Source organism: Vombatus ursinus, unplaced genomic scaffold (genome assembly GCF_900497805.2).
Source record: "Vombatus ursinus unplaced genomic scaffold, bare-nosed wombat genome assembly UNPS02007284.1, whole genome shotgun sequence".
NCBI classification, from domain to species: domain Eukaryota; kingdom Metazoa; phylum Chordata; class Mammalia; order Diprotodontia; family Vombatidae; genus Vombatus; species Vombatus ursinus.
This window is the reverse complement of record NW_020947062.1, coordinates 20,848,876-20,862,327: the sequence shown is the minus strand read 5'-3', so window position 1 is coordinate 20,862,327 and position 13,452 is coordinate 20,848,876. Positions and strand designations below refer to the sequence as shown.

The 13,452-nt window shown below is 35.8% G+C and overlaps 1 protein-coding gene across 2 annotated transcripts in view; it reads right to left on the bottom strand.

Moving 5' to 3' along the window:
• SEC24A (SEC24 homolog A, COPII coat complex component) overlaps positions 1–13,452 on the bottom strand; it is a 59,760-nt gene that overhangs the window by 20,049 nt on the left and 26,259 nt on the right. For both annotated transcript variants that reach the window (XM_027849074.1, XM_027849075.1), the window contains exons 9-15: positions 11,413–11,522; positions 9,969–10,081; positions 7,827–7,945; positions 6,199–6,254; positions 3,514–3,720; positions 573–693; positions 88–246 (exon numbers count right to left, since the gene is read on the bottom strand). In XM_027849074.1, the coding sequence (XP_027704875.1) occupies positions 88–246; positions 573–693; positions 3,514–3,720; positions 6,199–6,254; positions 7,827–7,945; positions 9,969–10,081; positions 11,413–11,522 (885 nt within the window). The remainder of the gene's footprint in view (positions 1–87; positions 247–572; positions 694–3,513; positions 3,721–6,198; positions 6,255–7,826; positions 7,946–9,968; positions 10,082–11,412; positions 11,523–13,452) is intronic.

The window sequence follows — 13,452 nt, the reverse complement described above, 5'->3', positions numbered from 1 at the left end:
ACACACACACACACACACACACACACACACACACACACACACACACAGAGCAAATGTTCTTTTCCAAATAAAATGTTATTTCCTGACCTTTGGTACACCTGATCCTCATGACCGCCTCAAAACCAATCTTCCTGGTTAAGTATCGTTTCAACTCCTTCTGTAACTTCTCTACTTGGACTGGGTTGTGCTGATGATGATAAGATGGATAATAATAAACACTACCTGCTGAATATCTCGAAATACAACCTGGAAAATACAATACATAGTCATTATAAACTTGCAGAATGTAAGTTTACTGCTACTGTGATTACCAGGGTCGCAAAATTCTTAATCCAAAGCTGCTCCACTTTCTCATGATAACATTTAATAAGAATTTTCTTCCATGACTTTAAATTATAAACTAGAAATTTCTTTCCCTTAAGTTACCACACAAGTAAAATAAGAGGTCAGGCTATTAAAATCTGATGTAGTGTAAATTCTTATGTCATCCTTTCCATTACATTTAATGGAGATTACACTTAATCTCTATTACAAAAATATACAATCACTTAAATAATTTAAAAAAAACTTACCTAATGAAGCCAGGTCAGAATACTGCCCACTGAGAAGAAACAAGTCAACTGCTACTTGCTGACCAGAACAATCCAAGGCTAACTTTTTATAGAAGTCAGTAGATGGTGTAAGATGTATTTCCTGTTAATAGTATGTTATTACACAATAATTACATCATTCTAAATAACACAATTATTGTTCCAGATAATCTCCCCTCAAATAATTTTAGGTTGTGACTCTAAAACACACACAAATCTACCTTCATAAAAGCAAACTATATTAGTAATAAAAATAATACTAGATATATAGCACTTTTAAATTTTTCAAAATGTCTTGCATTATTATCCCTATATTACAGAGTAAAAAATTGAAGCTCAAAGCAATTGAGACTATAAATTTGCTAATAAGTGTGGAAGGGAAATGATTTAAACCCAGGTCTGACTACCAAAACAAGATTTCAAACTATATAACAAAGCTATAATCATCAAAAGAATTTGGTAATGAGGAAGAGAAAGAGAGGCTGAACAGTGGAACTGCTTAGGAACACAATGGAGTATACAGAAGCAAACAAGCACAGTAACATAACAAGCTCAAAGATTCCCAGGTATTGGGGAAAGAACTCACAATTTGACAAAAAAAGTTGGAAAACTAGAAAGTAGTCTGGAAGAAACTAGGTATGAACCAACATCTCACCACAAGAAAAACTTTTATCAAGACAAGCTGAAAATGGGTACATGATTTAGATAAAAAGGGTGATATGCAAATGAGTGGAGCATGGAAGAAATTATCTGTCAGATCTATGGATAGGGGAAAAGTTCATGACCAAAAGACAGAAGGATTCACAGGAGGTAAAATGGTTATTTTTGATTACATAAAATTAAAAAGATTTTGCACAAACAAAACCAATGCAGCTTGAAATTAGAAGACAGGAGACTGGGGAGAAAATCTTTGCAGCAAGTTTCTCTGATAAAGGCCTCATTGCTAAAATACATTAGGAACTGCAACAAATTTACCACAAGAGTCATTCCTTAATTGACAAATGGTCAAAGGATACGAATATGAAGTTTTCAGAGGAAGAAATCCAAGCTGTCAATAGCCATATGAAAAAAAAATGTTCTAAAGCACTAATAATTGGATGCAAATTAAGACAATCTGAGGTACCATCTCACATTCCTATTGGCTGATACGACCAAAAAAAAAAAAAAAAAGACAAATGCTAGAGGGGGTGTGGGAAAACAGGTACACAAATACACTGTTGGTGAAAATGTGAACTAATCCAACTGTTCTGGAAAGCAATTTAGAATTATGCCCCCAAAACTGTTAAACTTCCTTTCAACTCAGAGATACACTATTAGATCTATACCCCAAAGATATCAAAGGAGGAAAAGCAAGCACATATACAAAAATATTTACAGCAGTTCTTTTTTGTGGTAGCAAAGAATTGAAAACTGAGGGGATGCCCATTAACTGGAGAATGGCTGAATAAGTTATGGTGTATGAATGCAATGGAGTACTACTGTGCTGTAAAAAATGATGAAGAGAATGGTTTCAGAAAAACCTCAGAAGACTTACGTGAAGTGATACAGAGGGAAATGAAAAGAACCAAGAGAACAAAGTACACAATAACAATACTGTAAAGACAAAAATCTTTGAAAGACTTAGTAACTCTGATACACACAATGATTCACAACAATTCCAAAGGACTCCTGATGAAACAAGCTATCCACCCCCAGAAAGAGTACTGGTACAGACCCAAGCTGAGACTACTGCCCCTTACCCCAAAAGATTTTGGGTCCCATTTGTTTGAGGGGGAAATGACGGGATATGAGCCCTGGGAAACCGCCTCACCCCCCACTCTCCTTGAGTTTTCTCCTCTTCCCACAAGGTGAAGTCTTTGGCATTCCCCTGAGGCATCACCCCAAGTAATCTTCTCAACTGGCCTTTCGTTGTGGTTACTTTCATTGTGGCTAGGCTCAGTCTCCCAATTCTGTAATCTCCGACCCATCCCAACCTACATTGTCCAATACCTCCTGATGACCCCAGGCTACTTCCCACCCTTCGTCCTATCTAGACCCTATTCTACCTCTTAGTCACTCCCATCAAGATCCTCCCTAGATCCCTTCTCCAGCCCACCTCAAACTACTTGACCACTCTGAGAACCTTCCCACATTCTTTCTGTATATAAGATCTATCTTGTCTCCATTAAGGTGCTCAGATTCTTAAAATCCAGCCAATAGCACAGACCCACTAGGAATCTTGCTCACCCAATCAGTGTTCTAACAAACCTTATCTTTGGCTGGAAAAAAAAAAATAGAATTCATGGATTCAGCATATTTTTTTCTACTTCTACTTCTTTTTTTGGGGGGTGGAAGTGGAGAGAGAGGAACATGGCTAATATGGGCATTTGTTCTGCACGTCTATACATATTTGTAATGGGTTTTAATTTTCTTGCTGTCACAATAGGTAGAGGAGCACAAGAGGAAAAATGAAGGGAGAGAATTTGGAACTGAAAATAATATAAAAAAGAATTTTAAAAATGAACCCAGGTCCATCTAGTCTAATTCTAAGTTTAGTACTCTTTTGTCATGCTATCTCTCAATGGTTCAGCATATAAGCACAACAACCTTTTCACAATGCGTTCAAATGCAGTACACAGCAGTAAACATATCCAGAAATCTAAGGCTTGACTTGTCTCTGTGCAGTTCACCAGATCTTACCTCTTCCTCTGCAAGCACCTGAATCATCCTCAGTGTGCCTCATTTTGGAGGCAGGACCTCTGCTCTATAGCTTACTGGAATCTTAATGAAGTAGGATGGGAAGGTTAGGTAAGGATAGGGCTGAACAGGGTCCTAAGGTTTGTAAAGGGAATGCAGTGAGTACAGCTAAATCTAAAAAAACAGTGTACATGCATGAGCACAAATATGATACTTTCTGGAAACTAAGAACTGGTAATTTTCTAACCTTAGCAGATGATCTTTGGTTAGGCTCTTCTCGGGATTTTAATGCTCCTACTCCAATTGATGGAAGCTGTGTTTGGAAAACAGAGATTCGACCACCAGTAGGAGACATCAACTTAAAGGCACTCTGAAGCACAGGTCCCAAAGCACTGTGTGTTTCCAAAGATTTGGTAAACATTTGTGGCAAAGTTTTCAGTAAGTCTTGAATAAGCTGGAGAAATGAAGAACACACTGGAATTTCACTACATATAAAAAAATTCACTAGTTAATAAAATAGGCAAGACAGTCACTGAAGACAGCAAGACGGGGCAGCTAGGTGGCGCAGTGGATAGAGCACCGGCCCTGAAGTCAGGAGGACCTGAGTTCAAATCCAGCCTCAGACCAAACACTTGACACTTAGTAACTGTGTGACCCTGGGCAAGTCACTTACCCCAATTGCCTAACAAAAGAAAAAAGAAAAAAAAAGATAGCAAGAGAATTTACAAATGGAACATCAAATGAAGAGTTTGTCTTAAGACAAGTGAGCCATTTTAAATCAGTCAACATTACACAACTGTCAAGCAGTACAAATTACGATTAATGTCTTATAGTTTTTGCAAATGCAAAAGTTCCACTATGGTTCTAAGACTAAGCTTTTTGCCAAGAACGTCTAATGCAATAGATATAGAATAGATAAATCCCATGGATTTAATTCCATCTTTGTTGTGATGATTCTCAAATCTACTTTTCCTGCCCCAACCTCTCTGCTGACATCTAATCTCAAATCACCAATTGCCTTTCACACACCTCAAACTATATGTCCGGTAGATATCTTAAACACATGTCCAAAATGGAACTCATTATCTTACCCCCAAACCCTTCCCACATATTTTCCTTATTACCATCAAGGGCAACACCATCCTCTCAGTCCCTCAGGTTCACATGACTCTTCACTATCCCTCATCCCCTACATCCAATTTGTTGCTGAGGCCTGTGAATTTTAGCTTTGTAAAATCGCTGAAATAAGCCCCCTTCTCTCCTGGCACTGCCACCACTTGGATGCATGTGGCCCTCATCATGTCACACCTGGTCTATTCCAATAGTAGGTCTGCCTTCCTCAAGTCTCACCCCACTCCAATCCATCCTTTATTCAGCCTCTAAAGCGATTTTCTTAAATTTCAGGTCCAACCATTGCACTCCCCTCCCCTTCAATAAACTCTAGTGCCTCCCTATGGCTTTCAGGATCAAATACAAAATCCTCTGTTGACACTTGAAACCCTTAATAACCTAGCCCCCGCCTTGCTTTCCAGTCTTCTTATACCTTACTCCCAAGTGACACTGGCCTTATTGTTCCATGAACAAGATACTCCATCTCACAGTCCTGGGCATTTTCTCTGGCTGTCCCTCATGCCTGGAATGCTTTCCCTTTACCTATCAGGTTCCCCAGTTTCCTTTAAGGTCATCTAAAATCTCATCTTCTAGAGGAAGCCTTTCCCAAGCCCTCTTAATTCTATTGCTTTCCCTCGCTTAACTTTAATTCCTACTTCTCCTATACATAGCTTGTTTGTACATATTTGTTTGCTGGTTGTTTCCCCCATTTGACTGTAAGGTGCTTGAGGGCAGGAACTATCTTTTGCCTCTTTTTGTAACATCAGCACTTAGCCCACCCAGTGCCTACTACACATTAGACACTTAATAAATGCTTACTAACAGATACGATGTTATAAAGAATGCCATGAAATATAGTCATTTATCCCCCTCATATACATTTAAATCTCGAGTCACTCCTAAAATAGGTTTCACTATGTCCTATTTCAAGATTTAAGATAGCAAATTTGAAAACTAGCAATTTCAATTTTTACAAGTTGTAGGTTCAGCTTCATAAGTGATGAGGGAAGAATTATGATAATCACAACAGCTAGTGTTTTATGGTGTTTTTAAGATTTACAAAGAAATTTACATTATTTCATTTAATCCACACATCACCACTGTGAAGAAAGTGCTATTAGTATCCTTATTTTATAGATGAGGAAACAGAGGCAAACAGGTTAGTGACTTGCCCAGGGTCACACACCTAGAAAGTGTCTGAGGTTGGATTTGAACTCAGGTCTTCCTGACTCCAGGTCTGGTGCTCTATCTTCACTCCTCTGTCTGGTGTGCTACCTCACTGTTCAACTACAAACTAATTTTCACCAACAGTTGAGAGCACAGGCTTGCTAGTTAAAATGTTACCTATAGCACATATGTGCATATACAACAAAATCCTTAACTTTAAAGACATTGTTTCCCTGTCACAGAATTATGTCAAGTCAATTTCCAAGCCAGCCAATAATACAGTTTATACAAATCAGAAAAGCAACATGCAATGAAAGCAGCATGGCTAGAGTACTTCTTAAAATGACTCAATGCCTTAAATCAAGATACCCTTTGGTCCTCAAATGGCTGGTGAAGCAGGCTGGTAGAGTCTACTGGGAAATATACCCACCTGCCACCCTAAAAGGAACTGCTTTGTTATACAATAATAGTTCTAATATATCAAACTAAATACAAGTGTGATACATGATAAATTTTAAATATAAAACACTTTAATATAAAAAGTTCACCTGTTTCAGAAATGTTAAAGGCAATAATTTATCATCCTTCATTTTAAATTTCTTAACGCTTTAAAATGGTATCATAAAATGTATACTGACATAAAAATGATTCTTACCTCTTTATTTTCATTTAAATTTACAAGTAAGTTTTCTGGCATTGGTATGAACACATCTGAAAATACAAAAGTTTATTTTTTAAAGTTAATCATTTCTAAGCTACATAAAAATGATGAAATGACTTGCCCCCAAAACTCTAAGGATGCAACATTTCTGCATTTGTCAAAAATATGACAACACTAAGTTTATATGAAGGATTAAATTATTAATTCCTGTGTTTCTAGCCTTCTCTAATATTAATAAAGTCCTGAAATCACATCACTTTTGAGACAGCAAAAAATCTGGCCTGTGAGTTTCTTTTGGTTTGCCAAGAACTCACTGCTGATTCACATAAATAACCGTTTCTAAGATCTAAGGAAGTAATTTGGAATAGAATTCTGTCTCAGCTGTGCCTGGTCCTATAAGTTAGTCATAGGCATGTTCTTGGCACATACAAAAAGTAAATGTGAAATAACCAGAAACACGTGGATATTATATCACTGCACTGAAGTAGTGCAGTTCCTTAACAGCTGTGTAATTCAAAGAGTAATTACATTTCTCAACAAGAACACTGCCATAACAGTTTCTAAAAATTATATCGCTCAACATAGCAAACCACAGGGCATGGTCCAGGGGCATAAAGTATATCACATGACATGAGATACTTTAGATTAAACTAAAATAAAGCTTTAAAGCTTTGTAATGAAAAGTTTTTTTTTTCATGTAGCACTTTAGCTTTGAATATTTTAAATTCAAAAGCATTTAACATTTGGTAAAGTGGTATCTTTAATGTGTAATAGTTATTTCACATAAGAAATATCTCTCACACTACTTTAAGTTGCCCTCTGTCTTAAATGCTATAATCTCTAGCTCTATCTTTCAGGAATCAAAACATAAATTCTCTACATTTTTATTTTGTTGAGAACTAAAATACTGTCTATATATTCTTAGAGCTTGAAGGGACCTTACAGAACTTCTAAGCAAACCCTCTCATTTTACAGATATGGAAACTGAAATTTTCAATTTTTACTAATGAGATCACATTATTTATCTTAAAAAGATTAAGAGAATATAAATTGAACAGTGAATATCAATTATGAAAGCTCTTATAGTTTGTATTCTGTTAAATTCTCACCTCTTTAATAGTGTCTCACTATAGATATGTTTTAATTATGATCACTCCACTTTCAATTTATGCTAATTCATCAGAAAGGGTTAGCATGGCATAACAGAAAAAAGAAGACTGTGTCAGGAGAATTGGATCCTAGGTCCAAGTCTACCAAGGTCACTATGCTCTCTAGTTACAAAAATTCACACTTGTCAGCATCTCAACCTCTTAGTAAGACAAGTAAAATCAAGTCAAGAATGAGCAAATAATAGCTGTGATGCCTATGTGTATTTCATGAATACTACACTGACTAGCTCAGGGTGTGCCTTATGGGTAACCTGCTGACTCCCATTCACCATTTATCAAATAGAGAAGGCTGGATTAAAGGATCACCAAGGTCCCTTCCAGCATGATAAATTTTATGATTTACATACAAGGTTTAGCATTTAATACTCAACATAATAACTTGTGTAACTGATTAATATTGTTCAAAAAATGTCAGTTTAATATTCATTTTAACCTTTAAATTCATAAATATACCTTCAATATCTGAAACTATTAGCATCTGAGGCTGAGAGAGACCTTCTTGAAGACTGTAGAAGTGGATTGTACTGTCAAATGTTATAAAGCCAATTTTTGTTCGAGTGTTACCAGGAAGCCTAAAAAGAAGTTCATAAGGTTAATTTCTATCATAATTTTGCACCCACATAGTTCAATGACAGGAGATTAAATACCTGCTATGAATTTCAGAAACTTTTAGAAGGCAACTTAGTATACTAGAACAACACTAGGTCTGGAATCAGAACACACAGATTTCAGTCCTGACACTTGACATTTACTTGTCTATAACCTCTGGCAAATCACAACCTTTACAGCCCATTTCCTCATCTGTAAAATGGGGGTAAAAATACTTGTGCTATTTACCTCATAAAATTTTATAAGGAAAGTGATTTGTAAATTACAAAGCTGCACAAAAATGTGGAAAGGCAATGCAGCACAGCAGAGGATTAGTTTGGGATTCAGAACACCTCAGTTGAAATTTGTGCCATACACATAATAGCTTTGTGACTATAAGCAAGTCAAATAACCTTTAAATTCACTAAGGTAACCATTTAAGGATATAAATTTCAGATGAGCTGACCTGCACTGGTAGAAGGAGTTTCCATACTGGAAGTTACTTACACTAATGAAGTCACAGGTCAAGACCAAAACAATGTACACTCCCCCAACAAAAACTATTAATGTGAAGTATTATTATAAATATATGACAGATATGATTATGGAAATAAAGCATAGTCATACCCGAGTCACCAATGTAGCTAGGAACATAGTTCAAGTCCTATACTCAACCTCTTGGCCAGAACTCTTAAAAACTTGAAAACATGCCCTTTTCAAAATAGCAAGTATATTATAGAGCTACACAAAGTAATAATCCTGCACACCAAAACTTGTTCCAAATAATACTGTTGTTGTTCAGTTGTTTCAGTCATATCCGACTTTCTGTGACCATTTGTAGTTTTCTTGGCAAAGATACTGGAATGGTTTGCCATTTCCTTCTCCAGCTCATTTTGCAGATGAGGAAACTAGGGCAAACAAGGTTAAGTGACTTGGCCAGTTACACAGCTAGTAAGTGTCTTAGGCTACATTTGAACTCAGGAAGTCTTCCTGAATCCACTGTGCCACCTAGGTGCCCCATTCCAAATAATACTGATTCAATTAATGATAGTATTTTGAAAATTTCTAGTATTGAAAAATGATAGCACTTTGAAAATTTCAGATAAATATATACTTTTCTAGTTATATCATTTTTATGTTCATGTTCACAGAATGTTATCTTTTAAAAATAGCAGCTCTTCTGTTTTTAAAAGGTTTCCTCAAAAAGCTTAACAAATGTCTAAGATCCATTTACAGAAAATAAAAACCTTTATACAGATTTCCTGTACTAATTAGAAAAAAAATGCAAAATTAACAATACATTAAAGAATATATATGTGTGCGTGTGTATGTGAATAAATAAACTTTTGAGGAATAACAGTGCACTGGACTAAATGTAGTTCCCCTTACATGTCATATATGTATATGACATAGCTGCCATATATCTTGAATATTAATTAAAAAAAAGTGCTACTAAAAAAAAAACCCCAAAAACAAACAACCAAAAACCAAAAAACAACCAAGTATAAAGTTTTTGTTCCTATTGGTAATTTGGAATTACCAGACAGACAATCCTCAGAAGACTTACACCCTACTTCCAATGTTCCTTATCCATAAATGGTAATGGAACAATGGTAGCTCCCATTCTCACTTCTCTCTCCCCCTGCACAGGATCATTATGCTCTCTTGTCCTACCATATAGTACTACTGTAACTCAATTATATTACTGCATAATAAGCTTTATGGCTTGGCTTAGAAACCTAACCAATATCTGAAACACTGTTTCAACAGGGAAAATTTCTGAGTTTCAGACAAATGGGGTAAGTCACTTAATTTCTTTAAATCTCTGTTTCCTCACCTATAAAATTAGGGAGTTAGACCAGATGGCCTCTACGGTCCCTTCCAGCTCTAAGTCCTATGATTCTGTGAAACCAATGAACTTTTGGAACCCAATCAATAAGGTGAGAGATTAACTCTTAACAGTCTCAGATTTGAGATAAAATTCTATTGGCAAAACTAAAAACTTACGAATCTAGATTGTCCAGCAAACTCTGGCAAACTGAATTCAAATATCCAGTTTCAATTGCATTGTGAGACACATCAAACACAAATAGGTACACAGGAGGTTGAGGTGGACGTAACTAAAGAAAGAAAAAAAAAGGCTTTATTAAAAACATATCCTCATTTCTAAAGAAAATTAGCTTACAATTTACTTCACTCATAACTTTATTTTATCCCTATATAACATAGTTTTGTATAGAAACATTTTTGTTTTTGTTTTTGTTCTGTTTTTTGTGAGGCAATCGGTGTTAAGTGACTTGCCCAAGGTCACACTGCTAGTACGTGTCAAGTGTTTGGTCTTAGGCCAGATTTGAACTCAGGTCCTCCTGACTTCAGGGCTGGTGCTCTATCCACTGTGCCACCTAGCTGTCCCTAGAACCATTTTTTAAACAATGAATGTGGGTAATTTAATAAGTCATGAAAAAGAAGCATAAAAATAGTGAAGTGACTATATAATTTAGTATTGCATCTTTGAAGGAAAGTCATGTGCTCACACTTGGCCTTCTACAGTTAAATTTCAGCTATAGGTCCATTAAGTTTACATGAAATTTCTTATAAATCAGGTCCTCCTGACTCCAGTGCTCTATCTACTATACCACCAAGCTGCCCCTAGAAAGGCACTCACATGGAGGTCAGAAAAAGTGATACAAGGACACTCTCAAGGTCTCGCTGAAGAACTTTGGAATTGATTGCATACATGGGAGATGCTGTCAAACGACTGCCCAACATGGTGTGATTTGTATCAAAGAAGGCACTGTGCTGTACAAGCAAGGTAGAATTGCAGCAGCTCAAAAGAAACACGAAGTATGCACATTTAGAGAATCCACTCCAAAAGTTCACATGGTCTATTTGTACCTGAGCTGTGGTAAAGCATTCCAAACTTGTACTGGTCTTACCAGCCACAGCTGAATACACTGTAACTTGACTAACATAGTGATGTCATTTTGTTCCTCTTTGAGAAAAAATTACAACCAACCAATGGAACTTCTTAATTCGAATTCAACTGTAATGTTGCTCTATACACTCCTGTAGCTTTATCAATGAGGAATAGACATGAAACCATCAAACTATTCAATACTTTTAAAAAATTAATTGAGAAAACTCAGAGAGGCTGAAACTTCCTAGTCTATCTCTTAGACAATCACTATCTGCTTTAGTTAAGCTCTAATTCAATGAGGCAATAACTATAAATGTTATCCAGTATCAAGGAAATATCATAAAACAGTAGAAGGAGAAATTGTAGGTCACTCTTGAAAACTACATAGTGAGATGGTCCAGATTAGACAGGGACTGGATAAACTAAGTATTATTATAATAAATATGAATTAACACTTATTTAAAATCCAATACAACATTTGTTAGACTCTAACAACCAATTATAGTAATTAAATTAGGAAAAATAAAAACTTACCATATATTCTGAAGGAGCCATAAACTCAATAGTAGCATTTTGAACTTCAGGTCTTCTAAGAGAATCTCCATATACTCTGGTTACAGGATTGTACATAAATTCTTCAGGAACTGTATATAATGATAAAATTATAAGTCAATGCCTAACATCTCATTTGGACTAATGTTAATTCAAATTTAGAATAAAAAGAATCCAATAGATTTAATGATTATCTATATGCAAATTATTCTATCTTTATATCCAAGCCTACTCTCTCTCCTGAGCTCCAGTCCCCCTTTACCAATTGCCTACTGGGCATTTCCAACTTAATGACCCACAGGTATCTTATGTGCATGTCCAAAAGTAGAACTCATCTTTGTCCTAAAATCCTCCCTTCTTCCTCAACTCCCTATTTCTGTTGAGGGTACCATTATCTTTCTTATCCCTCATGTTCAAAACTTCAGTCATCCTTGACTATTTATTCTCTTCCTCACATCCTATTATCGGATCAGTTGAGAAGCTAAATAGATCCTACCTCCAAAACATCTCTTACATTTAACCTTTTCTCTCCACTCATGTGGCCACCAACCTTGTTCAGGCTCTCATCATCTCTCACAAAAACTAATTGAACTGCCTCCATGAAATGGTTTCTTGTACTATTTCCAATCCAATTTCTAAAAAGCTACCAAATGTACACTGAGAAAGCATAGATCTGACCATATCTCCCCTGCTAGGCATTTAAAGCCGTATATGATCTATCACTTACCTTTCTAGGCTTACTGTGCATGACTCATTTTCATGCCATCTACATTTTAGTCATGCTGTCCTATCTGCTATTCCCCATAAATGAAATTCCATCTACTCTGCACAGTATGTTGCCCATAGAGGGAATGCATTCCCTCCTTACTCCTGCCTCATAGAATCCCTAGCTTCCTTCAAGATACAGTTCAAGTGCATATCATCTCCTGAAACTTGTCTCTCCCCACCAATTACTGTGTATATATTTTGAATTTTCTTATATATGTTCATATGGTGCTCCCATTCCCTCCCTCTAGTAGAATGTAAAATCTTTGAAAAGACAGCTTCATTTTTGCATTGTATCCCCAGTGTGAAGCCTGGCACATCAAAGGTGCCAAATAAACTCTTGCAGAATGCATGAACAATTATAAAAGTTTCACATTTTCCAAATATTAAATAAATAGCTGACATTTATGTAGTACATTAAGATTTACAAAAAGGTTCCCATTTATATACAAAGAGCCTCAAAACAACATTGTGAGGTTAGATACTAAAGGGCTATAAAACTGTACATACTTTTGATCCAGCAATACCACTATTAGGTTTGTATCCCAAACAGATCAAAGAAAAAGGAGAAGGACCTATATGTTAAAAAATACTTGTAACATCTCTTTTTGTGGTGGCAAAAAATTGGAAATTGAGGGGATGCTCATCAATGAGGGAATGGCTGAACAAGTTGTACCATATAATTGAGATGGAGCACTACTGTGCTATGAATATATATATATTATATAAAGTACTATATATATTATACATATGTATATAATATATATAGTACTTATATTATTACTGAGCTACAGAATATTTTTATTACACCTTTAGCATTTCAATCTATTCAATAAAGTCAAAGGTAATGGAATATTAGCTAGAACTGGAAGGAGATGTATGGCAAATGTATTTCTTTTTTTTTTGTTTTGTTTTGTTTTTGTTTTTAGGCAATTGGGGTTAAGTGACTTGCCCAGGGTCACACAGCTAGTAAGTGTCAAGTGTTTGGTCTGAGGCTGGATTTAAACTCAGGTCCTCCTGACTTCAGGGCTGGTGCTCTATCCACTGAGCCACCGAGCTGTCCCTGCAAATGTATTTCTTGTCTATTTAACTGTTTGACTCTACATTATTAAAATATGTGGCACATTTTTAAAAGTTTTGCATATAAATTTTCTATAAGTTTGACTATTTGTTGTTTATAATTTTTTTCAAATTCCTTAAAAGCAGTTTTATTACCTCAACTGCTGTTTTACTGCTTTGCTTCTAAAAATTGAATTT